The sequence below is a fragment of the Sander lucioperca genome, chromosome 5, assembly GCF_008315115.2.
Source record: "Sander lucioperca isolate FBNREF2018 chromosome 5, SLUC_FBN_1.2, whole genome shotgun sequence".
In the NCBI taxonomy this organism is placed as follows: Eukaryota; Metazoa; Chordata; class Actinopteri; order Perciformes; family Percidae; genus Sander; species Sander lucioperca.
The window spans coordinates 16,070,540-16,097,710 of NC_050177.1; the positions used below are offsets into that span (position 1 = coordinate 16,070,540).

General features: G+C 42.6%; 1 protein-coding gene across 2 annotated transcripts in view; it reads left to right on the forward strand.

Moving 5' to 3' along the window:
- The window catches only part of ca10a (carbonic anhydrase Xa), a 307,001-nt gene that overhangs the window by 241,539 nt on the left and 38,291 nt on the right, over nt 1-27,171 (forward strand). For both annotated transcript variants that reach the window (XM_031323879.2, XM_031323880.2), the window contains one exon: nt 24,297-24,482. In XM_031323879.2, the coding sequence (XP_031179739.1) occupies nt 24,297-24,482 (186 nt within the window). The remainder of the gene's footprint in view (nt 1-24,296; nt 24,483-27,171) is intronic.

A 27,171-nucleotide genomic window follows, 5' to 3' on the forward strand; every position in this document is an offset into this window, starting at 1 on the left:
TTTTATATAGACCTTAGTGGTCCCCTAATACTGTATCTGAAGTCTCTTTTATATAGACCTTAGTGGTCCCCTAATACTGTATCTGAAGTCTCTTTTATATAGACCTTAGTGGTCCCCTAATACTGTATCTGAAGTCTCTTTTATATAGACCTTAGTGGTCTCCTAATACTGTATCTGAAGTCTCTTTTATATAGACCTTAGTGGTCCCCTAATACTGTATCTGAAGTCTCTTTTATATAGACCTTAGTGGTCCCCTAATACTGTATCTGAAGTCTCTTTCCCGAAATTCAGCCTTGGTGCAGAATTACAGCCACTAGAGCCAGTCCCACAATGAGCTTTACTTAGGAAGTGCCATTTCTTTGTCTGTCGGAGGAGAGAGGGGGGCAAGGAGGAGGGTGGGGGTGTGGCCTTGACCAACTGCCATACTTCGCTTGTTTGCAAGCCATGATGTCTCTCTCTTTCTCATGGGTGGGCCAAATTCTCTGGGCGGGCAAAGCAGAGAAAGGGGAGGTAACCTTCCTCCTTATGACCTCATAAAGGGAAGATTCCAGATCGGCCCATCTGAGCTTTCATTTTCTCAAAGGCAGAGCAAGATACCCAGGGCTCGGTTTACACCTATCGCCATTTCTAGCCACTGGGGGACCATAGGCAGGATGGGGGAACTCATATTAATGTTAAAAAACCTCATAATGTGAAATTTTCATGCCATGGGACCTTAAAGCTGCATTACTTGTAACACGTTATCACATATAAAGTTGATGAATGAAAGCAAACAGTCGCCTAAGTAGACACCCAGCAGACACAGAGCAACATTAGCATTTGTCTTGAGTCATGTTTTTGACCGCTCGACAAATACACGGGGAGACATCTTCCACTTCCAAACCTTGCTGTATGTGTTTGTATGTTTTTTTGATTGTTTCTGTAATCATTTTTTGTTCCACTAAGATGATGATCACCTAGCTTTACCAGAACACCGTTAAACAGCATGTTTCCAGGTGCATCCAGGCTGCCTTCATTGTTACCGTAGTGGCAATGGTGGCTCAACCACCCACCATACTTCGCCCAGCCTGGCAATCCTGTACTTTACCTGTTTCTGCCTCTCACGGCGACGGGCGGTTGGGTTTTGAGTACTCTCACATTGCCAGACCTTTCTCCATACCTTATAACGCTAGTCATCGGGGCACGGATAAAGTAAGAACAACTTGCATTCAGTTCAGCTCACGTTGAACGGCGTTTGTCGTTCGACTGGTCGTAACTGTTTTCCCAAGATGGCGCCCGCCTGTATACGTGAAAGGTGCTGTCTTTAGGTACTGTCTTTCTAAACTATCTTTTTAATATACTGTCTGTACACTTACAAAGTTCTCAATGCTTCGCTTTACATGTAGGGACCCTCATTACGCTACTGTGGAAGTGTGGTGCTATTTTGAGCCTTGTTAGTGATATAGAAATAGAGATTTCTTGTTACTTTACCTGTGCCCCAACGACTAGCGCTATAAGCTAATTAGCGGTTAGCGCTAAAACTGGTCACATTCGATTAGCATGAAAACAAATCCCACAGAACGGTCGACTCGGTACACATGTGTTCTTAACCCCTAGGTTGATTTTGCGCCGGATTTGTCCTTTAAGTATAGGGTTTTAGTGATGAAACTTGTGTGTGTTGCTGTTTCCATCACATGTGTGAGCCTCGTCGCCACTCTCGCTCCGTCTACCCTCTGTGATGTGGCTCATGAGAAAACAGATGGCATTTTGGGACATGTTCCAGAACGCCACTTCCTACCGGTCCTCTGCCGCGCTGTCATCTCGCTGGCATGGCCTCGGTCTTAATCAGGGGCCCGACGGATGCCACTTTACACCTGCGCACTGTCACTCAGCCAGAATGCTCTGATGCTGATGAAGTTGATGCTAGGAACAGAAGGCCTCATCTTCCTCCTCTCCTCTTCTGATGTATTCCAGAAAAGACTTGCTCAGAGGAGAGAAACAGCATCCAAAAGTCTGTTGGAAGTGAACCAAAGTAGAGAAATGACAGCCAGATGGTTTCAGACGCTGTTGGGGGTCCCATTGTTCGTTTTTTGTTTCCATATTTGTTATACGTGAAGGTTTAATTGTTTTTTATCATTATTCCATTTATCTCAAAGGCAGGTACAGTACGTATGTTCAGGGTGCGATTTGTGAAAAAGGGAGTGATTAATCCCCCTTACGATGCCATGGATAGTGCCACTTGGCCAGCCATCATTATCAAAATCTGTGTTGCCCGTTCACAAACTTGTCCTTTTTCATGAATATTTACCACCACCATCAATTCCAAGTATTCCTTTTAGCTTGAAATTTTACATTTGCATTCGCATGAACTGGTGTAGACGCTCCATATTCATGCTCCATCTTGAAATACGTTAGCCGGTAAGGGACATACAGGACATACTGCTCCGCCTTTCGCGTTTTCTCTGTCACATGATAAACTCACAGGTGCTGCTAATGCTGCTAATGGGTATCGTAGCTTCCCGGCCCCGGCAAGTTTGAAGAAGGAAACATGGAGGACCACACATTTTCAAAATCCAAATTTCAGGAACAAGAGTCTTCTTCTTCACCCAGAAAAAGAAAAAAGGATACTGAAAAGAGAAAGAGACCGGCTTTTTGAAGCGTGAAGGCTACCGTAGCTGTAATACGTACTTTCAACTGCGTGGTGCGAGATAGTTGATTGCAATATATATTATCTCAACGCTGGATGGGAGAAATTCCTACACATTGGCCCTTTAAAACTCATTCCTGATGTTCATAGCTACAGTTATTTAATTTTTCTCTTTTTTATTAGCCGACTCAGCAGGTTTCCAAAGTATTGAATTAATATCAGCTTTTAGACCGGAGATCAACTCTTCCAATATGTCAGTTTGCTTGCAAGAGATTACCTTTTATTATGATAGGGTGCACTAGTTCCAAAAATCTCATTCTGAGCACAACAACCCATCAATAGCATCAAACATTTATCTTCGTACCTGTCTTCCATCAAAGCCATTGGCTGCCTTTGCCTGTGTTTGCCCTAAGGCAAGCACTACAATGTCAGGAAAGTGGGAGTGAAGAAAAGTCTATTATTTTTATTCACCCTCTCGATACTTACACCTTATATGTATGTGTGACCTTGCCAGAGCTGAGAGAACTTTTAAACTCGGGAAACAGCTGAACTCTCTTGTACCTTTTATTGAATTCCCAAACTTGTGTCCAGTATTTTGATTGCAATCAACTTCTCAGATAGCAAAGCTATGAAATTATGCCCAGCTTTTTACGTCTTCCCCTCTCTGCCTTATCAGCTGTTATTTTATTTCCAGCGACGGTTATAATCTGGCCAGCCGACTCCGTAGTGAAAGCTAGTGCTGGGGCAGGAATGACAAAGAGAGTGATAAGCTCAGGAGGAGACTTGGACCCAGCGGAGGGCTTGTGGGAAAGACAGTTGAATCAGTGGCCCACTCATCACAGAGTAATTGGTAAGAAGAAGGGACGTCTGGTGAGGAATCAAGCAGCGAGTAGAGGAGCAATAACCATGGTGAGACAGCAAACTCATCTGCTGAGAGCTGAATATTCACATATAAAGTATCTTTGCATATTGCATACTACGAAAAGTTGCATTTCAACAATTCCACCGCATCAGTATCTCGAACCTGTTCTCATGACTCTGGATAATCCACAGAACACACTGTCAGCAATACTCATGGGGTAAATCCCAGGTTCTTAAATTGCATCCACTTGCCTCCCTTCCTCGCGTCTAAGTCCGTCCCACAGAGGAAGCATGGGAGATACGCGAGGAAATCATTCGAGGAGAGAGGCAACAAGGAAATGTGTCTTTAGAGGGATGAGACTTCCTTTTCTCTTTAGCGTCACGTGAATTTGTCGGCTTTATAGGCGGAGTTAGCAACGGCTTTCAGCTGCACGGCTTCCAGGAAGGCTGCACTCGTGTATCCTCGCTTATAGCTCCTCATATATATATATATATATATATATATATATATATATATATATAGTGAGTAGTAAGTAATAAGTATAAGTATTAAACTGGCTCCCAATTTCCTTTTATACATTTTCAAATATAAAATACTATTTATACTATGGCTTGGCTCTTGTAATATTTAAATAGTGAACTAGTGATGCAGATATCAATAATCCCTGTGAGTGATATCAAGAATTAACTTTTGTACAAGTGAACATGTAATTCCTGATATCAAAAATAGACATTGGTAGGTAAAAATTAACTGAAGGGCCCTACTAGTAAAAATAATCAAGAATTCACATTGCAAATGTTCAAAGTTTCCATTGCTGAAGCTGCGGCGGGGAGCTGTGGTCTTAGGGTCTTAGGTGCCTCAAGGGGTGGTAACCCACGAACACCGTGGTGGACACCGGTGGTCAGGGAAGCCGTCCGACTGAAGAAGGAGTCTTTCCGGGATATGTTATCCCAGAGGACTCCGGAGGCAGTTGCAAGGTACCGAAGGGCCCGAAGGGCTGCAGCCTCTGCCGTGAAAGAGGCAAAGCAGCGGGTGTGGGAAAAGTTCGGAGAAGACATGGAGAAGACTTTCGGTCGGCACCAAGGTGCTTCTGGAAAACCGTTCGCCACCTCAGGAGGGGGAACCATCCAAGCTGTGTACAGTAAGGATGGGACGCTGTTGACCTCAACTGAGGAGGTAATAGGGCGGTGGAAGGAGCACTTTGAGGAACTCCTAAATTCGACTAATACGCCCTCTATGGTAGAGGCAGAGCGGGAGGATGATGGGGGATTGTCGTCAATTTCCCTGGTGGAAGTTGCTGAGGTAGTTAAACAACTCCACAGTGGCAAAGCCCCAGGGATTGATGAGATCCGTCCAGAAATGCTTAAAGCTCTGGGTGTGGAGGGGTTGTCTTGGTTGACACGCCTCTTCAACATTGCGTGGAAGTCGGGGACGGTGCCTAAGGAGTGGCAGACCGGGGTGGTGGTTCCCCTTTTCAAAAAGGGGGACCAGAGGGTGTGTGCCAATTACAGGGGTATCACACTTCTCAGCCTTCCCGGTAAAGTCTACTCCAAGGTGCTGGAAAGGAGGGTTCGGTCGATAGTCGAACCTCAGGTTGAAGAGGAACAATGCGAATTCCGTCCTGGTCGTGGAACAACGGACCAGATCTTTACTCTCGCAAGGATCCTGGAGGGAGCCTGGGAGTATGCCCAACCGGTCTACATGTGCTTTGTGGATCTGGAGAAGGCGTATGACCGGGTCCCCCGGGAGATACTGTGGGAGGTGCTGCGGGAGTATGGGGTGAGGGGGTCCCTTCTCAGGGCCATCCAATCTCTGTACGACCAAAGCGAGAGCTGTGTCCGGGTTCTCGGCAGTAAGTCGGACTCATTTCAGGTGAGAGTTGGCCTCCGCCAGGGCTGCGCTTTGTCACCAATCCTGTTTGTAGTATTTATGGACAGGATATCGAGGCGTAGTCGGGGTGGAGAGGGGTTGCAGTTTGGTGAGCTGGGGATCTCATCGCTGCTTTTTGCGGATGATGTGGTCCTGATGGCATCGTCGGCCTGTGACCTTCAGCACTCACTGGATCGGTTCGCAGCCGAGTGTGAAGCGGCTGGGATGAGGATCAGCACCTCTAAATCTGAGGCCATGGTTCTCAGCAGGAAACCGATGGAGTGCCTTCTCCAGGTAGGGAATGAGTCTTTACCCCAATTGAAGGAGTTCAAGTACCTTGGGGTATTGTTCGCGAGTGAGGGGACAATGGAGCGGGAGATTGGTCGGAGAATCGGCGCAGCGGGTGCGGTATTACACTCAATTTATCGCACCGTTGTGACGAAAAGAGAGCTGAGCCAAAAGGCAAAGCTCTCAATCTACCGGTCAGTTTTCGTTCCTACCCTCACCTATGGTCATGAAGGCTGGGTCATGACCGAAAGAACGAGATCCAGGGTACAAGCGGCCGAAATGGGTTTCCTCAGGAGGGTGGCTGGCGTCTCCCTTAGAGATAGGGTGAGAAGCTCAGTCATCCGTGAGGAGCTCGGAATAGAGCCGCTGCTCCTTCGCGTCGAAAGGAGCCAGTTGAGGTGGTTCGGGCATCTGGTAAGGATACCCCCTGGGCGCCTCCCTAGGGAGGTGTTCCAGGCACGTCCAGCTGGGAGGAGGCCTCGGGGAAGACCCAGGACTAGGTGGAGGGATTATATCTCCAACCTGGCCTGGGAATGCCTCGGGATCCCCCAGTCGGAGCTGGTTAATGTGGCTCGGGAAAGGGAAGTTTGGGGTCCCCTGCTGGAGCTGCTACCCCCGCAACCCGCTACCGGATAAGCGGAAGAAGATGGATGGACATTGCAAATAGTAAAAAAATCAGAATTCTTGATATCAAAAATGCATAAACTGTGAATGAATAAAAGCTAAAATGGCTTGCCATAGCATGTTAAAGTTTTTATTTATTTATTATTATTATAAAAGTATGTATAATGTGTACTTTGATGAGGAGTGCCATCATTCACGCCCATATATTGTAGCCTACAGTCTGGTCTGGTCTTCATGTATATTTCTGCTTAAAAAATGTGCGTTTCATTTCGTGCACGCGCCTAACGCATGATAACACACCCGACGCGGTTATCATTTCCGAGCTGCAGTAAACAAACACCGTTGCACTTTTATCGTTTATCAAACGTAATAAATAATTGTATTTTACTCTCACTTTTGTCAGGCACAAAGTCACCAAACACAGCCCTGGAAGTGACTGGCATTAGCAGCTAGACACAGACCAAGAGATGCACTGCCTGCCTGCCCAGCTAGGTTAGCAAGACCGAAAAAAACACAATAGAAATGCACATAAACATAACTTTACTTTGCTGACATCAAACTTGGAGAGGAGAGAACACAAGTTGTTCCCGCAATTCACTCTCATGGTGTTTTTCCCTCTTTTTGTGACCAGAAGGATAGTTTTGCTTCATTTTGTCATGGATGTTGATTAATTTCATTAATTGACGCGCTATGACACGAGGGGGAGGCGGGGCCTCGAGTAATTTGCGTAATGAGTGTATAGGGCGGATCGGCTCTGATCTGAACTCTCAACAGCCAAACTAGCTCTCATTCTCTCCCGTCTTTATGCTAAGCTAGGCTCCTCCTTATTCCAGCTCCATATTCAATGCACAGACATGACATTGATTTAAATCCTTACATCTTGCTTTTGTAAAGAAACCAATAAAGCCTGATGTTTTTTTACTGTTGTTAACTGTTGTCAGGATGTAAATAATATATGTCTGGACAGGTTCTTTGTTTTCTGCAAATGAAAGCTAGACTCATGAAAAACATCTTGGTATCAGATGAACCTGAGCTGTCAGGGTTTAAAGTAAATGTGCAAACTCATCCACCCCCTTGACCTGCACACCCTCAGGCCTACTGTGTCTTCTTCATGGCCATAGGGGTTTTGCACATTTAAGCACATCATTTGTATTTTTAGACACCATTTAAATGTCTCCAAATTGTGCCAGACCAACAATGGTGGTATCGCATTCAGATCACGTTTTCAGTCCAAAAGAAGCTCCAGGCTTGGTTTGGAAATGTGCCAAGAAACCTCCTTGTCAACAAGAGCTCGATCCAATTGATTTGGTCTGCACCCGACCGTGATTGCTGTGTTCTCACAAGTCCAAACAAACCCCACAAAGGAAGAAACTGCTCCAGGGTTCAAAGCAAGTGCCTCAAAAGAAATCTAGGTGTAGGACTGAGGAAAAGTTGAAACACATAGGACCAAAGAAAAGAGCGAGGAGAAAGAAGAGCTGCAGAAACCCTCCCTTGTTATCAGTCTTTTAGAATGGACTTTAACTGATGATCCCCCCCCATCCCCCAGAGAGTTTCAGGCTGGTACAGACTTGTATGCTGAATCTAAGGCCTCTTTTCGCTCCGGTCTGAGTGGTTTCTATTTTGTTTGTGTTGGTGACATGAAAAGTTATCTTTAAATGGCATCATTATGATGGCCACATCTGGGAGACGCTCCAACAGCTCTTTTGAAATTCACTGTCCTGGCACATGAGACGTCTCCAGATAATCGTGGACACACAGATAAACATATGCTTCCAGCCTGAGAATAAAAATAATCTGCTCGCAGCTTTAAAGGCTCAGAGAGGTACTCAGATTAAGAAAATGTAACATAATCACTTTGTTAAACCACACATGTTCCTCTGACCACTTTCTTCTAATGCGATTAAAGAGGGAAGGATAGTCCCCTGTTTTCAAGGAGGCTGTCACAATAAAGGAGCCTGAAGCCTCTGCGGCAGGATTCACAAGCTTTTTTTCTAAACAGCCAACAATTTAAAGAATTACTGAAAGGAAAAATGAATCATCTGGATTTTGTGCACGTTGTGCTTTCGCTGAGTTTTGATTCAGAGTGTAGGGTATACTGTATGTTGAAGGTGTAAATGTGTAGTCAGGTATTGAGTTTACTCATACCTTTTATGTTTCAATGTTTGTCATTTATACTCGGAATTTACACGTTTAATTGTTGTGATTTGCTTCTGTAAATTGCTGATTGTGATTGAAGTCTGGGGTAAAAAGAACAAAAAAAGCACATTTGTACATGATGTGCATCACTGTGCATTCGGTCTTTCCATCAAGTAGAAAAGAAATCCAAGTACATTTTTATAAATGAGGTCCCTGAGGTACCGGAGCCTGATTGGATTCCTAGTGTTTTACAGGGTCTAATTAATTTCCACTTACTCCACCCATTGAGTTCAACAGCCTATTTCAACTGTTTGGAGACTCTCAGATGAGAGAGGGAGGCCTGCTTGGACACCTAGTCTGGTTCCTACTCCAGCACACACAAATATGGATCAAGGTTTCAGCATAATATTCCAGTATTGTCCCGACGTTTCCCCTTTGTTGCTGTTCTCTGAGCATCTTAAAGCCCAACCTCCCCACTGCACACAAACCATAAATGTAATCTTTTAATGTTTTGTTTGATTTAAATGATTTACATTATTATTAGTTTTTTTACTGTGAAGGGATGACCCAAATACCTTTTTTATAAATGATGTATTGGTCCTTCATGCATGGACATGGTTGCCCCATTTCTTCACATGTAGCAAGTCCTCATGCCTTAAACAACACAAGGGGCCCTATCTTGCACCCGGCGCAGCGCAGCGCAAAACCCGACGCAAGTGTCTTTGCTAGTTTAAGACCGACGCAGTTGTCAGTTTCCCGTCCAGCGCCCGCGTTGTTTAAATAGAAAATGCACATGTGCCCATCTGGTCTTACAGGGAGGTGTGTTCAGGTGCATTCTTGGCATTTTGCTATCTTGAGGCAGCAGAAAGTGATCGCGCCATTGACCAACAAAAACCTGGTCTGACGTCAATTGCGCAGCATTTCATTGTTATTTTAACAGTGCATTAGTAAAATGTGCCTTATACACAGCAGCGCACAAACATGCAAAAGATTACAAATGCAAATATTACGGTGCAAATCCGTCATCATAATAGCAATGCGCCAAGGTACAAACGTGCCTGGCTTTTAAAGGGAATGGGAGATGACACTCTGATTGGTTGATTGCATGTTACGCCCAAAACACACCTCTGATTAATGAAGACACTAAGTACAACCCTTTTGAACCATGGACCACGGACCCTTTTTTCCGCCGTCAAACTAGCAAAAGTGGATTTGGACGCACCTGCGCCATGCGCTTCACGCTTAGATCATTAAAATAGGGCCCAGAGTGTTTCAGGCAGACGAGCTGCAGCAGTGGGCAGCATGAGAAACATGTAAACCTATTCTAGTAAACCACAAGAGGACAAATATGATGCCGAAAAGGAGTATAAAAGGGGCTCTTTAAAGTCCAAACGCTTGTCAGATTTCCGATCTTGGCATTGGAGGAGCTAAACCGACAATTTTTACAAAACAAAACTTTATGAAACTGACAATCCTACAAGCATGGCTGCTTCACAGGATTGGCAGGATTTGAATTTTTCTCTCCCAAGCTCTCTTTTTTTCCCCTTCTGTCCCTTTAATGTGTGGAACACCATGAATGCCTCCGAGGAGTGACTGTGCCAAAGTGTTGGCTGTTATCTCCATTCGTACGTTTGTAAAGCTTTGCCTTTAGATTTCGGGTGAGACTTTGTACGAACTGGTTTGTTTCAAGCATGTCCAGGCTTTGACCGTATCCTATTTGCTATGCACAGAAATTGCAGAAAGAAAGAATTTCAAAAATATTAGCACTGAACATTGAAAAACATTGTCAGTGAACCGGGGCCTTCAGACTTTCAGACCCAACACCAGCCGCCTTCTTCCAAACTACAGACGCTGTTGTTTTTCTGCTCAGGACAGCACAATCTCTTGAAATCTGTTTCCAAATGGCTCCGATCTGTGTTGAATCTGTCTCATCACTTAGCATTACTGGAACTGCTGTTCTGGTGTGTGTGTCCATAAGTTCAGTGAGGTGCAACCCACGCAGCCCTGCTTGTCTTCAATTCTTCACAGCTAGTCTTTTTCTTTCTTTCCCTTCTCTCTCCTTCTTTCGGCCCCTGCTACCCTCTATAGATGCATCTCCTCTATCCCGGTCCATTCCATTTACTCTCCATATCCGCGCACCTTAATGAAAGAGCACCAGTCATCTTGTATTTTTTTTTTTTATGATAATTTTTTTGGGGGTTTTCCCTTTATTATGTATTAGTGACAGTGGATAGACAGGAAAGGGGGAGAGAGGTGGGGGATGACACGCAGCAAAGGGCAGCAGGTCGGATTCGAACCCACGCCGCTGCAAAGGACTCTTACACACACACTCTTACAGGGTGAGCTAGAGGCCACCCCTAGTCATCTTGTATTTTAATCAAATACATTACGCTTTCGCCATGATTCAGTGCTTACAGCTGCAGGCCTTTGGAGAAGATATTGAAACCATCTGACGGTTGCACTGCACAGTTACTGTCTAATGACTGTATGTAACATATCACCATTGCCTCTACTTAACAATTGTAGCCTGTGTGGTGGCAGCTACACAACTCTGACATATTAAAACTAGTTTTTTTGTTGCTTTCTTTCAGCTAAAACCATTTTCAATCAGGCGATGGTGGCTTTTATATTTCAAATGTAACCGGAGCAATACTGCAGCCTAATAGCTGAACATATACAGTAGTTAGTGAAGACTTCTTCTTGTAACAAGGGTCATTTACTCTATTGATCTGTGTGCTCAGATAATGATGATGTCCCTCGTGTTTTCTCATTACCAGCATGCCACTGATGTTTTCTATTACCGTACCTGCCTGCTACTACCAAGCCTGCCCCAGACGCTCAACAATCTCCTTTATGTCTTGTTTACGTTCTCCCAGCTATTACCTATAATGTGGTGGTGCCTTGTGATCATCACTAGCTGTTAAGGGAGGTCCAGCGCACAGTGCAATTGTCCTTTTCGGCTCCATCGCTCCTGGAAGCCTCTCGGAACAAATTAAAAGCATGCTCAGGCTGCTTGAACAGAACGGGGTGTATTAGAGGGGTAACAGCTGTGACATATAACATGTGATACTTTGACACTTTGTAATTTACACCAATGGACATAAAAAGCCTCAATATACAGTATATTATACACAAGCGCAGTACGATATGAGGAAAATATCTCATTGCGATTATTTTGACTGACATTGAAAGTGCGGTATGATTCATGATATCTGAGGGAATGATACTTTTTGTGTCGTTATTCTCATTTTCATTGAGAAATATTAAAATAAAATAAAAATTGTACCAAACGGTGTTGTAGCAATTTAGGATTTGTAGGCTGGGATGTCTCTGCACTACCACAATACTTCATTCAGAATGGTTTGACACATATTCAGCCTTTAACAAATATTGCGCCCCTGTGATTTGGATATTGCACTAGTCCATAATGTCATTTTGATAAAATTGTGAGTAATGGTGCAACCCTATTATACACATCACAGCAAGATGGCGCCTGTGTTTGGCTTGGCCGCTGCTGCATCGCATCTGTGTCAGCTTTCCATGTTTGTACTCGTCCTATTTGTTGTCATATCAGCACTATCGTCTAACGATTGTGTCTCTGCTACTCGGACTTATGATCGACACTCGTTGTTGGACATCAGAGTTTCTATGGAAGGGCTCTTTGAAAACTGGGAAAGTTTCAGACAAACTTTTCTGCCCTGTGACTTGTCTCCCGCTCATTCTTGGTCCACTTTTAAACCTGTGACATTACATCATATCACCTCTCTGCTACATACTTTGAAACCCTCATCTTGTCCTATGGATGTTGTCCCTACTATGCTATTTGTACAAGCTTTTGACTCCATTGGCCCCTGTATTGTTGAGATGCTTAATACTTCACTTTTAACTGGTGTCATTCCTAGTTTTTTTAAGTTAAGTTTTATTAAGTTGTTAAGCCTGTACTTAAAAAGCCCAGTTTGGATCCGCTACAACCTAAGAGCTACAGGCCAATATCCAAACTTCCATTCGTGTCAAACATTTTAGAAAAAGTTGTAGCAGAGCAACTCACCCTTTTCCTAGAGAATCATGAGTTGTTTTACAAATTCCAGTCTGGTTTCCGTAAAAAGCATTCTACGGAAACTGCACTACTTAAAGTTTCTAGTGATATTATGATGTCTGCAGACTCTAAGGAATATACGGTTTTGGTCCTATTGGATCTCTCTTCTGCTTTTGACACTATTGATCATAACATTATGATACATAGACTTTGTGATCTAGTTGGGATGTCTGGATCAGTTTTAAAATGGTTTTCATCCTACCTTTCAGGTAGAAGTTTTAGTGTTTATGTGAATCAGATCATGTCTGAAACTGCAGAGTTGTCGTGTGGGGTACCTCAGGGTTCTGTCTTGGGACCTATTCTGTTCCTCCTCTGTTGTACGTATTTCCTCTAGGACAGATAATTAGTCAATTTAGCGACATATCTTACCATCTGTATGCGGATGATATCCAACTCTACTGCTTGTTTAAGGAAACTGAGTTCTCTAAACTGTCTTCTTTAATCAACTGTTTGACTAGTATCAAACAGTGGTTATGTGACAACTTTTCGCTTCTGAACTCAGATAAAACAGAAACACTAATTGTCGCCCCTGAAAGTAGAATCCCTCAGATAAAGCAGCACATTGGTGACTTAGGCTCGTCTGTCCAGCTGAGCCTCAGGAGCTTAAGTGTTGTCTTTGATTCAGCCATGTCCTTGGAGCACCACTCTAAACAATTAGTTAGGAGCTGTTTCTTCCAACTGAGAAATATTTCCAAATTAAGAACACTTGTGACTACGGGTGAGTTAGAGATGATCATTCATGCTTTCATTTCTTCTCGTTTGGATTACTGCAACAGTCTTTTTACCTGTTTGAGTAAGAAGGAGCTTTACTGTCTCCAGGCTGTTCAGAACTCGGCTGCAAGGCTTTTACCTCACATTAACAAAAGAGCACACATCATGCCTGTTTTAGCAGCACTTCACTGGTTACCAGTCCAGTATAGAATTAAATTTAAAATCCTGGTCCTTACTTTTAGAGCCCTGCATGGTAAAGTTCCTCCCTACATCTCTGACTTGAGGTCATTAGGTCAGAGGCTATTAGTGGTTCCCCGCACTCATTTTAAAACTAGAGGGGATCAATCATTCCCAGCAGTGGTCTTTATGGTTGTTTATGTTTTCTATTTGTGTTTAAATTTTCTTGTATTTTAATTTGTTGTATTGTATTACATTTTATTGTGAAGCACTTTGTGATTTGTGATTTTATCTGTGAAAGGTGCTATACAAATAAACTTTACTTACTTACTTACATGCATGCACAGGCCGGTAGCGCATTCCACATGTGTCCCTGCGTTCGTGTGTGTGTGTGTGTGTGTGTGTGTGTGTGTGTGTGTGTGTGTGTGTGTGTGTGTGTGTGTGTGTGTGTGTGTGTGAGAGCTGTCAGGCTCAGCACTGACGCCGTTTGCTTTATTTCAGTTTCTGTCTAAATCAAGCCGTTTTGGTAGCTCAACGTCTTCTTGATTTATTTTTGATACACTTGTTGTGATGAGTTGAAGTAGCTGCCAGAACATGTGCGTGTGCTCGGCTGTGGGTTCTTCTGAATATGAGTAGGCTATGTTTTGTGTGACAAAGAAAGTGAGTGAAGTCCGCACAACAGCTGAATGCTCCGGAAAAATACTTTTAATTGTGCAAAAAAAGGCACACACAACGTTTCGGCCGACAGTTGTTTGTGTGACGGCAAAGACAATCCTCCAAAGTCATTTGCACATTTTTGTTGGTCTTCAACCAGTGAATTCTCTGTTATTAATCAGCAATCAGGTTCATGGTTAGGTGTGAGAGTTTGGCTCTCAGGTCAAGGAAAAAATTTCAGGATAGGGAAGCAAGGGTTTGACTCCAAAATAAACTTTTTCCTCTCACAGAGATAGAAGAACAAACATGCATGTGTGTCATGAGACAGGTATTTCTGTCCATACCAATCGACCTAATGATCAAATTGACTCACTGAGAAACACATCCTCGGTCATGGAGGTACACGGTCAGCTTCTTTTCGCATTTTACATTTCTACATTTTGATAATACTAATAATAATTGATTACATTTATATAGCACTTTATCATAGACACTTAGGGCGTTTTCACACATACCTCATTTGGTCCGGACTTTCGGACTTTTCATTTTGATCCGAACCAAAATTACAGGTGTGAAACCTCCCCCGGACCCCGGTCCGGATCAAAAGACCAAATTTTGGTCCGATAAAAAGAGGTGGTCTCGGTCCGGACCAAACTGAACCATGGTCCGGTTCGTTTATAGTGTGAAAGCATTTTTTGGATGGTTCGGACTTTCGGACCAAATACAAGAAGCTCTGGCAGGCTCTCCTTGTGTTACAAGACCGGGGAAGCTCCTTTTAGTGTGTAGGCTACATGAGAGAGTGACGGTGTCAGCGCTCAGAGCAGACAGCTGTTTGCTATCAGAGCTGAGAATACATCAGCAGTTTATTTGTTAAGTGGTAGTAAACGTACAGTGTAGGTTTCCATTTGTCTCTGAATAAATTCTCCAGAAAGAAAGTTCCCGTGTCTTGCTTCTCAACATCACAACAAAACAAAAAGAGCCACGGCAGTAGGGGAGAGCAGCAGTCAGCTGAAAAAACTCCGACCCAGAGAGAGGATACGAGAGGACGGGGAAGCCCGTCTACAAACCAATCAATTATAAGTATCTGGAGACGCAGCTCACGTATGTGATGACGGCAGGACGTAGTTTTGTTATGTATAGATCTTTAGTGCACTTGCATAACTGCAGTTTGAAACCAAAATTTACCGGATCAAATGTATACAATGTAACAAAAACATGAACCTTGGTCCGGACCTTGGTTCGGACTTTCATGTGTGAAAACGCCCTTAAAGCGCTTCGGGGTGGACTACTCTCTACCAACACCAATGTTTAGCACCCACCTGGGTGATGTACGGCAGCTTTAAGATGCCACCCCACATCAGCTCGGTAGAGAGGGAGGGGAACATGTTTTTTTAGTGGTGGGGGAAACCGGAGCACCCGGAGGAAACCCACACAGACATGAACATGCAAACTCCACACAGAAAGGCCCGGGATGACCAGGGTTCAGACCCGGTACTTTCTTGCTGTGAGGCCAAAGTGCTAACCATTGGCCCACCGTGGCAAATTAGGAATAAGGAATTAGCAGAGTTAGCTTTCAGCAGCTCCTGTCTGCAGTGGACCCATGAATATACAGACAACTATCACTGGATTACTTTGCTGCTGAAGAAAAGTCAAAGATTTGATGATTCTCAGGCGAGTTCTGAAATTTTAAGGAGCATCTTTTGCACTACTGTGTGTGTGTGTGTGTGTGTGTGTGTGTGTGTGTGTGTGTGTGTGTGTGTGTGTGTGTGTGTGTGTCTGTGTGTGTGTTTTTGTGGTGATGAAGGAACATGTCAGCCAGTGCAACTGTGTGGCTCACTGATGTGTTTTAGTAGTTTTTCGACAACTATATGGCGAAGCTTGATAAACAGCTTCAGTTTCAGGCCATATGAATATTCATGTGCAGAATAGTATCATGAGTTGAACTACAGAATATGTAAACTGTTTTATTAGGGCAGTTTACAGAAAAGTACTGATTTTTTAATTGGAATAGATTTTTTTTATTATTATAACTTTAGCTTTTGTGACTAATGTTCTGTTTGACCGCTCAGTGTTCCATGCTTATTCCATGCTGCCTGTTCATATCTATGTTCTCATCCCTGCATAAGAATATAGAGCAGTTTTGATGGTGTCTCATGTTATAATGCACCATGAAATGTTTTATCTGTTACACAGGGAATATTGAACTCTAGCTAAAAAAAATATGTTTTTTTTAAATCGAATTTTCATATCTGGCAGAAAAATCGCACTTAGATTTTTTCCCCCAAATCGTTCAGCCCTACGGTTTATGGAAGTGCTCTCAAGAAAAGACTGGAGAGCAGGGAGGCATTTCCTGATGAAGCCTAATGTGAACACTAATGTGTAACAGTATAACAGTATAAGGCTGAGACATGAGATGAGTTAACAGCTGCGAGTGTTTTTGTTGATTGTCGTACAGCCGTGTTTTAACAAACAAGCAATGTATAGTTCTCTGCTTATCTATTTTCATGAATAGAGGCCAAGTCAGTGATTTTCAGAAATGCAGTCGCTGGACTGAGAGTGAAAATCTGAACTCCCCAACCCGCCTGTAATAACAATTTCACTACTCGCACAAGTGTCGAGACTCCAAACAATAAGGAGAGAGCAGATTGGAATATAAAGCCTCTGCTATGTTTGTAACCTTCCCACCACATTGAGTTTGTCTGGTAATTGTTGCAGCACAAAACATGACAAATGAAGTTAGCAAGTTTTTATTTAAGTGTGTGTTCATTTATTCTTCAAGTCTGACTCCCACCAGCGGGCTAAACGGAGCTAAACGATATTACGATAAGGGAAATGGCGGACCCAAAAATGCAGAGACAACAGGGCAGTGGTGAGCTTGAGGATTTAATAAAATAAAAAGGGATACAACAAAAGGAGTCCTGAAGAAAGCAGGCAAAAATGGTACCAAAAACCGTTGAGGAACCAAAAGACCAGGCAGCCAAAAATAAACTAATAAAAAAGACAAAGGGTGTAGACATACACACACACACACAATGATCTGACAACAGACAAAGTCAACACAGAGAGTATACACAAAAATACACAAGGTAACGAGGGTGAAACAAGGGACAGGTGAAACGAGGGCTCAGGAACAGGTGAAAGGCAGACAATCACAAAGGCGGGAAAACACAAGACAGGAAGTAAAACAAGACATGACATGGGAGAAACAGAGACTACAAAATAAAACAGGAAACTGAGGCATGAAACATAAACAGTTTTACCCTGAAAACAGGGTAAAACAGAGAACACAAGAGACAGTAAACAACAAGGAAACGGTGAATAAATTAACATAATGAAACAGGAAAAACTATAACAGAAAATCACAACCATGACAAATGATTTCTCTTTCAACCCCATCTCAGAAGATTCACAACTTCACTTGAAATATGAATGATTTGAATGTTTTCATTCTCTCCAGCAGAGTTTTGTTTTTCTTTTCAAAATCCCCGTTTTTAAGGTTGATCATTTGCATATTTAAGATTGCATCACGTACAGCTTCTCAGGCTTTTTCCCCCTCAGTATCTGAAGAGCAGTTTCTTCTGTGATGTCCTCTTCTGTTTTGCTGTTGCCGTTTTGCCGGCATAGACATAGATTTCGGGGGGGATGCAGAGGATATGCCCCCCCCCCCCAATATTTAGAACAGGTAGATTTGTCCCCCTCCAAAAATATGATTGGTTTTGGGAGATGAAGTCCATGTTGTCCCCTTTTTTTGTCACTTCTACATCATTTTATAATTTTTTTACGATGTTTTTGGCCGTTTATGCGAAGAAAATGTTCTGTATTTTACTGTAGCTACACACATAATTTCCGTCCGTGTAACGAGCTGCCAGACGTTTTTCTGCTATTTTACAGATTTATTTCTTAGAGTGCAGGAAACAAAGTGTTTGGCACTGAAACTTGGGGGATGACCCCTTAGAGCCCCCCTGGTTATAATGTGTCCGTGAAATTCCGTGAAATGAACACGGCCCCTTAACTCAAAATCTGTGGTAGTTTCACGGAATCGCAAAACATTCCGTGATGGGCCCACGGAAGAATTCCATGAAATGAACACGGCCCCTTAAGTTAAGGAAAATGTTGTGGGTGGGCTTACCTTTCCATGACACACGGGACAATAACGGGACGGTTGGGTTTAGGAGAAGAAGAACAGGATGGTTGGATTTAGGAAAACAATAAACGGTTGGGTTTAGGCAAACAATAACTGGACGGGACGGTTACGGTTGGGTTTAGGAAATGTTAGGAAACGTGACACGTGGGACACAATCCCCGGTCTCCTGGGTGAAAGTCCTGTGTTTGACCCATCCACCACCCCAACCAACCTTCTTACACGGATTTTTGGGCTTTCATACTACTCGCTACCGTAGTCGCTCCTAATGCTACGTCATCTTGTCACTGACTTTAAATTGGCATTGTTTTCCGTGGTGGCCACACTGAATTTTCACACATTCCGTGCCACCACCACATAATGCAGTGTTAACAGTTTGTGATCATTTCACGGAATTCTGTGAGACCAGGCTGCAGTGACCCAGATAATGTAATAACACAGGTACACAGCCTATGAAGTAAACCACGCCTCTCTATAATCATAAGACATTGTTTCTTACTGTATCCCCCCCCCCCTTGTCATTTGTGTTGCTATGAACGTGTATAGGTTATGTGCCAACAACTAGCATAGCTTTAGCTCAACAGTCCGACCAATAATCACTTATATAATTACAATTTGGCATATCTAAATAAAATCAACAATTACCATCAACAGTCATATGCCTTAAGACCTTAGCTAATGTTAGCAATGAATTGCCGTTAAACAAAGAAGCCGTGATTACGTAAAGAAATTGACAATTTGACAACAATGTAATAATTGTTACAAGCCTATGTTCAATGCAACAGTCACAATCAAACAATAGTGTGAGGCTATGTCAGGAGTATTCCAGCTCTTCTTTGTGCTTCGTGCTGTTTGGCACAAGCGTCCACATATTTTTGTACACTTTTAGTAGTCGATCGGTTTTGTATTACTCTGCCCGTTGGAGCTATACATATTGTCTCAAACACTGGTTCTCAAACTGTGGTAACAAGTACTGCTGGTGGGACGTGGATGGAATCGCTGACATATTTTTACAAAAATGAAATAAATTAATTTAGTAATAGTAAGCCAATGTAAGATGAATGGTTCAATAACACTGCAATCGTGGCTCCAAACAGGAACAAGAGAAGTATGGATGAGGGGGTGAATATTTTGAACAGCTTACTACTTAGCACGTATACTAAGTCTTCACAGCACCTGCTAGAGTCAAGATTCCTTTTATTGTCATACACAGAAATTGAGCATCAGCGTCAGTTCTGGCAGGCCAAGTAGTCAAGACACTGCTAACCGCTATTGGCCAACAACACGGTCGCATCAGCTGAGCTGCAACAGCTGATCTGCATCGGCGCATCAGCTGGTCACTCCCCTTGCTGCTAAATGGCTACACTCAAACAGGACAACCTACTTAAAGGAACACGCCGACTTATTGGGACTTTAGCTTATTCACCGTAACCCCCAGAGTAAGGTTACTTGGTTCCACTGGTAGCTTACACACACAGCCATCTTCTAACCGTAAACAAACTGGGAACTATATTCTCAGAAAGGCGAAGCTCTGCTACTTCTGCTACTTGGGCGGAGTGATTTGCTTTGCAGCAAGCCTGCTTTACAGCCTTGTTTACGGTTAGAAGATGGTTGTGTCTCATGTTACGTTGTTTTTTGTACACGCTGTGACTATACAAATCACAACATGTAAATAGGAACATGTTGGCGTTATTTTGTCACTTATTCGGAGCAGTAGGCTTGTTGGAACCAGTTACCTGCAGGTTCTGTGCTAGGCTAAGCTACCGGTGGAACCGTCAGACAGAGTTACAACACGCATGGACACGAAAAGGGTATGTATGGACTCATCTAACTCTGGGGGTTACGGTGAATAAGCTAAAGTCCCAGTAAGTCGGCGTGTTCCTTTAAAGCTTTAGTTTGCTCCTAACTGCTTGCTGCTCCCATCTTTGCTACCCACCTCCTCCCCAGCTCCACCTTGTCGTGTATAACGTGGCATTTGCTTCTATGTCATCATTTCTGCTCTGTTCATATGGGGAATAGTTAGCTCTCCCAGTTTTAAACTGTGTGAGCGTCCCCTAATGCTGCTGCTATCCCCTGATTCACTGCTCTTTCATGGTGCTCATGAAAGGTCAGGGGACTCCTTTGAACAGAGCCATGCCGCCAAATTTAATTCAATATATTTATTCAATAAAATGTCCTAAAGCATTTTTATTGTCTGTGTTGTTCTTGACTTAATGGACCTGACAGAAATGTAAAACATGAACGAAATTACAAGCACGGCTCCTTTTTAAAAACAGATTAAAAACAGGGTACTAAATAGAGCTCTATGAATAAAAACTAAATAAATAATAAAAAAAGAAATAATTTCCAGCAGAGTATGTGTACGACTATGTGAAGTATTGCACTTGAAATGAATAAATAGAATTGCAAATTTGCATAGTAAGCACAGCAGCAAAAGATACTAAACAGTAAGGCGATAAGACCGAGTTACATCAAATTTGGCTCCAGTTGGAGCAGGACAGAGGAAGTACAGCGTGGCTGTCAACAATAAATAATGTTTTTAAGAATTAACCTGCCTCCTGCGTGAACTGTCCGTAGCTGAATAGGGTAGGCCTACGCTACTCTATCTTAACGTGGGCCATAATGGTGGTACTTAGAGAGCCTAATATTTTCTGAAGTGGTACGTGGTGTAAAAACACTGGTCTAAAACAATAATGATGATAATGCTGATGATGGGAATCGAGAATCGATAAGAACCGGAATCAAAGGGAAGAATCAGAATTGGAATCAGAATTGTTAAAATCAAAACTATGCCCAACCCTACACTCACCCTCGTCGTCTTGCCAGGAAACCTAAAAGACTTCCCTTCACTCGTTCCTCTCTATCTTTTCCTTTTTGGGCACTAAATCTGACACACACCTCTCTCCTGCTCCCGGTACTTATCTCCTCTTTCCATCGCTCCCTCTTCCTCTCTCTTTCTCCTTTCAAATCATTGATTTTTCGGAGCTTCTATAAAATATTTACAATGTGTGGGCAGACTTCTTTCTCTGGGAATTTAGAGGAGTGGGGAGGAGTGGGGAGGAGGGGGGTTATCATTTTTGAAAGCGAGTGGTAAAAGCAATGAGGGAGTGGGAGAGGAGAGAAAGCAAAGGGAGTGGAACAGGGAGAGAAGAGAAAGAGGCAGATAAGAGCGATGGAAGTCCACCCAAAGTCGTGACGTGAATATCAATGCATCCCTTTGAAACACCCTCATTATAAATAAATAAACAGCTGCCCACAAAGATAGTTATTCAAGGCTTTTGTAATGCCGCGTTTCCCCTAGAAAAACTCTCAACGTATCGATTGTGAGCAGATACTGTAGATTTCAACCTCTTTTCTTCATCTTTACACGTCCTTTTCTTTTCACTCGAGGCTCCACTCTTTCCGTTGTCTGTTGTGTTGTTGCAGTTTACAATATCTCCTCTCCCTCCTGCTCGGATCGCTGCCTAATTAAATAAAGCCCTCAGGACTGTTACTGGGTAAGCTCGGTTGATGATACAAGCTTCAACGAAAACTCATATTCCTAAGCTGTCAAAGCTGCGAGACAACAGCACCTCCTTATTATTGAAACCAAAGCTCAAATAGCTGAAGAAGACTTCAAGAGAACCTGATTTTCTTACTAAAAAAAATACTAAACAAATGATTCCCTGCTCCATCAGAGGCTGACTAGAGAGAATACACCAATAGACTTCAGTAATGATTGTTCCACAAGTTCAGTTTTAAAAAGATAGAATAGTAGACATCCTATCATGTAGCCAATTTGGAAAAGTTTTTGCATAATGGTGGCAGATCTTGTTGACTTTCATTTATGTATAGTAATAAACCTGCAGTAAAAAAGATGTTTTGAGATAAACATATTATTGAACACATTTCCTACCTAAATATATTATTTGAGCAATAATAGTGCGTTCCATTTACCTCGGAATTCGGAACCTGGAACTGGGAATGACATCACACCCGAGTTGAATGCGTTCCTTTTACAAGTCGGATTTTCATTGTTTTCATTAGCTGTTGCCAGGTTAGCCATTGTTAGCAATACCAGTTGATAACAACGCATTAGGCAGTTTTTTGTGCCTACAAACATTGTAACAACATGTCCACAGATAGTTGGAATGGGCTGTGTGTACGACCATAGCCCGTCTACTGAAAGCCTTTTTACTCTCTATTTAGCCCCATTGTTTGGTTGCAGTTCCACCAGAGTTCCACTTGGGGTGATCGCAGGCGAGTGCAAAATGAATGGGACTCTATGAAGCTAGACGGCTAAATGTGTCTCTTTCGCCTGATTGTCGTTGAGAAATCTCAGATTTGATTGTAGTTTTTACAAGTTCAACATGGATTATAGGTCGAAAGTTGAATGAACGAGTACTTATGCCCTTTCGATTTCTTACAGGTTGAGTCGTTGTTGCCCATAACACGCTAGCATGCTGATTGGTCAGTGAAGGGTTGATTACAACCAGAGATCCCGCTTGACGGCATCCGAAGCGGAGCCAGAATGTCAGAGTGAATATTTTGGCGTGGTCTTTAAAACATTAGCAAACCTCTTTCTAGCATGTGTATTAACAGGGAGAGCCTTACCTGTTAGCTGTGTTGTCAATGCCTCGAGAGAAAAAAGGAAGTGACTCAGAGCTTGCCGTAAAGCGGTATCTCTAGCCATACGAAGTGTATGACGTCATTGATATTTTAAAAGGCTTTTTAGGACAAAGAAGCGACTTTAAAAAAATCTAACACCCAGCAGTGTGTATTTTCTTTGCCTCCCCTTTTGAAAGCAACATTCAAATTACTAGACAAAAAATTATATCCTGAGAAATGTGGATTTTGAGGGATATAGCTCCATAGACCACCATTCATTCTGCACTGGCCCGTGAGCGCCCCCTATACGGATCAAGAGTGGAACTGCAACCAGTTCAGAAGCCGGAAGTATCGAGAGAGTGGAACTTCTTCCCTTATTAGAAATTCTTTGCTAAGACTGATTTAGTGAGACACAAATAAGACAGAAGTGCTAATAACTGTATGTTACTACAGCTTTGATGCACGGGGCAGCCATGTTGGATTTTGAGCTCGGGGTACTGCGAGGTTGTCAGAGTTCTGAGCTCGGAAATCCGAGGTCAGGGGGAGTGTTTCTGACTTGGACCTCGGAAAATCTGACTTCCGAGTACAAATGGAACGCACTACGAGTTTACAACCCTGTTTTTTTAAAATTATGTTTGTATGCTACTAATATACTGTAAAACAGCAAATACCTGGCCATCTGGAATAAACATACTTTAATGAACATTATCACTGTTGTCAACACATTTCATTTGTTTTCCTGATAGATCCAGTCCTTGCAACTGATGCATAGTTTAACTTGTTATGGTTAAGTTCAAGCTGCATTTCTACGATGACACTTTCATGACTGAATTTAAGTGTGTGCCATCCAAAATGTGGCAAAACTATTGAATGTAATTTTTTTTGGAGACCTCGTGTTTACTCCTCTTGGTCCAGCCCCATTCTCACTCCCAACTTCTCAAATACTGACGCTTGGTCAGTGTCTCTCAGCGTCAGATACTGAAGCAAAAAATACCACCTCATCTTACAGCGCTGTAAGATGAGGTGGTATTAAGAGAGACAAAGGTAGAGAGTAGTATGAAAGACCGAAAAATCCGCATAAGGAGGTTGGTTGGGGTGGGTGGATGGGTCAAACAACACAGGACTTTCACCCAGGAGACCGGGGTTCATGTCCAGTTCTTGTCCCACGTGTCACTGAAACGTACATTTTATAACCCCACCTACTATATTTCCTTAAACCTAACTGTCTCCTGTGCCGCATGTCAGTTAAACGTACGTCCTGACCCAGAGCTTCAAAAAGTGACGCCAAGAGTCCCGACCAAGCACGTCTAAATATGACGCTAAAGGAGACTTTTTGCGTCAATAACAAATGCCAAAGGCACCTGACCAAGCATCGGTTTTTGACGTGATGGGAGTGAGAATGTGTAATCAAGGTCTGCCTGGCTTTCATTTTGATTTGCTGGTTTGAATGTGTACTATATGTTTCTTCCTCAAAATATAATTGCGTTCTTTTGTAATTAATTGTGTCCCATCCCTTCTTTTCCAGGTGGGAGGGACGATGTACAACACTGGCCGCCACGTCTCTCTGCGATTGGACAAGGAGCATCTGGTTAACATCTCTGGAGGGCCAATGACGTACAGCCATCGTCTGGAGGAGATCCGGCTACACTTCGGCAGCGAGGACGGCCAGGGCTCAGAACACCTGCTGAACGGACAGGCCTTCTCTGGAGAGGTGTGTACAGCTGTCTGTGTCAATTAAAGCAGGGGTCTTCAATGTACTGAAAGAGATAAATCAGGGACCCCCTTCTACATATATTGTACAAAATAAGTTGCATATTAAAGCGGAAATGAAGCACTCAATCAAGTTTACATGATTTACAAGATGGACTTCCACTATAATCAACAATTATATAAGAAACATGACAATTGTAAACATATAAAAGAAAAAAGAAAAAACGTTATATCTTTCGCGGCCAGGGCGCCGCCATTGTGCAGTATTCTAACATGTGACGTCACGGGGTTGGTTGGCTCTGGGCAGTGAACGACAGAGATAGTGAAAGAGACAGTGAAAGATGGAGATAGTGAACGACAGAGATAGTGAAAGAGACAGTGAAAGATGGAGATAGTGAACGACAGAGATAGTGAAAGAGACAGTGAAAGATAGAGGTAGTGAACGACAGAGATAGTGAAAGAGACAGTGAAAGATGGAGATAGTGAACGACAGAGATAGTGAAAGAGACAGTGAAAGATAGAGATAGTGAAATACAAAGATAGCGAAAGACAGAGCTAACGTTAAGTTAGTGGAAGAGACAGTGAAAGACAGGTAACTTAGCTTAGTGGAAGATGGAGACTGAGGAGCCACAGGACAGAAGAATACGAAAGGGAGGCCACTATTGTATTGCTCCTGGATGTAAAAACGAATTTTACAGGGTCAAAGCCAAGGACAAAACAGTCCATTTTCATAAACTGCCGCTGAAACGGAAAACTGTACTGCTGCGCTGGCTAACGGCTCTGAAGAGAAAGAGCCCTCCGATGGGCGCTGACTCTAGGGTTTGCAGTGAACATTTTCTGGAGGAGGATTACATTGAGGAGAAGACCTTTGAGTTTGGTAAACTAGTTGTTCGCCGGACCAACAGACTAAAGCCTGAAGTTGCTCCTTCTGTCTTCAATTTCACTGCCTATAATGTGTACTCTACTGACCGCCCAACATACTCCGACAACAGCAAGACAGAGGCATCAGTCCGCCGTAAGGACAGGGCACTAAAACGCGCCAGCCAGGCAGGGAAGAGACAGGTAGGGCATTCAGCGACCCACAGAAGTCAGCATCAAAGATGCCCACACCAAAATCAAATAAACAATATTCACCAACATCTATTAACCTCGTAAGGGTCACTGTACCGTCTATGGTACAGCTTGTCGCTGTAACCTCCATTCATAAATGTTTTTATAATTTTAAAGCATTAAATCTTCAAAATATACAACCATGCGACACACCAATTGAAAGCTTAGACGCTCATGATTCCATTAAGCCCACACACAAAGCATAAGATGATTTATAGCAGTTACACAACTGCTACAAAGTTATAGAAAATAAAACAATACAGCGTAAACAGCGCAGCTGGCGTGTAGTGCATTCATACCTGTTTCCTTGTCCCTTTAGCCACTGCGGGGATTTTTTGCCCAAAACTTTTTTTTCTTAAATCCCCAAGAGTCCAAGGAAATGGAATATCCAAGCCATTATATCCAAAACGAGCTGTTCGCCTCACAATCTTGACGTTTCTGGCCGAATCACAACAGAAAATCGCTACACTGTTACTTAGCCTATTTGTATCGCTGCACGCTTCTCTCCTGAGGCTCCTAGCAACTTGATGTGGGCGTCACTCTATTCTCTGAGATCTCAGGTTTCAATAGACATCTGGTATAAGCCAATCGGTGCAAGTTTGCCTGTGATACACCAATAAGAAAGCTGAAGACTCCTCTGACGCGATTTGAGCCCACGTGTACTCAAGCGACATTTGCTCGGACCAGTTAGATTTAAATGCTATAAGACCCGTCTACATTTGTAGTCAATGAGCAGACAAGTCGATAGATACCAAATGTGCCAGTGAAACTTTAACCCTGTAATGGCTGGAGCTGTGTCAAAGCAAAAACAGGGCCTCCTATAAGCACATCACACCCTGTGCAGTTTATAATGACTTATTTCTATACATTTATGTATATAGTTATTTCAAGTATGTGTATTTGTGTATTTATTTATTATTATTTAAGTTACCCCTCCCAACCCAAAACACGTCCCCCTAGCCTAAATATTTCCATAGCAGCATATGATTTATCTGATGTATCAATATAACAGCCAAAATGACAACGAAATTCAAAATAAACAACCATTAAAAACACCTGAAAGCATTCAACTAAAACTCACATCCTAATTTGATTCACTAGCCAGAGAAGGTCAACACAGTTGATGGAAACCTCGAAGAAATATTTCTTACCGTGACTCCAACTTTCCATAGCAGTCAGGCTTACACTTCACTCCAGACTCCAGGTTTTACCACCCTGAATTGGCTCGCAACAAAATAAGCCTTTTTGATTGGCTGATGTCATATATATATATATATATATATATATATATATATATATATATATATATATATATATATATATATATATATAAATAAAACGTTAATTGTAACATCTATGGACAATCATGCAACTTGCTACATGAGTAATATCCATCTGACTTAAACTAATGTTATAGCATATTAACATTTAAAATTATACTGTCAAAGAGTATATTATAGTTATATTTATATTGTCAGTGTGTGTGTATATATAAAAATACACAGTAACTATCTCTCACCAGGGGAGAAATAATGGGCAATAGTGAGAAAATAATATATATATATATATTTTTTAACATC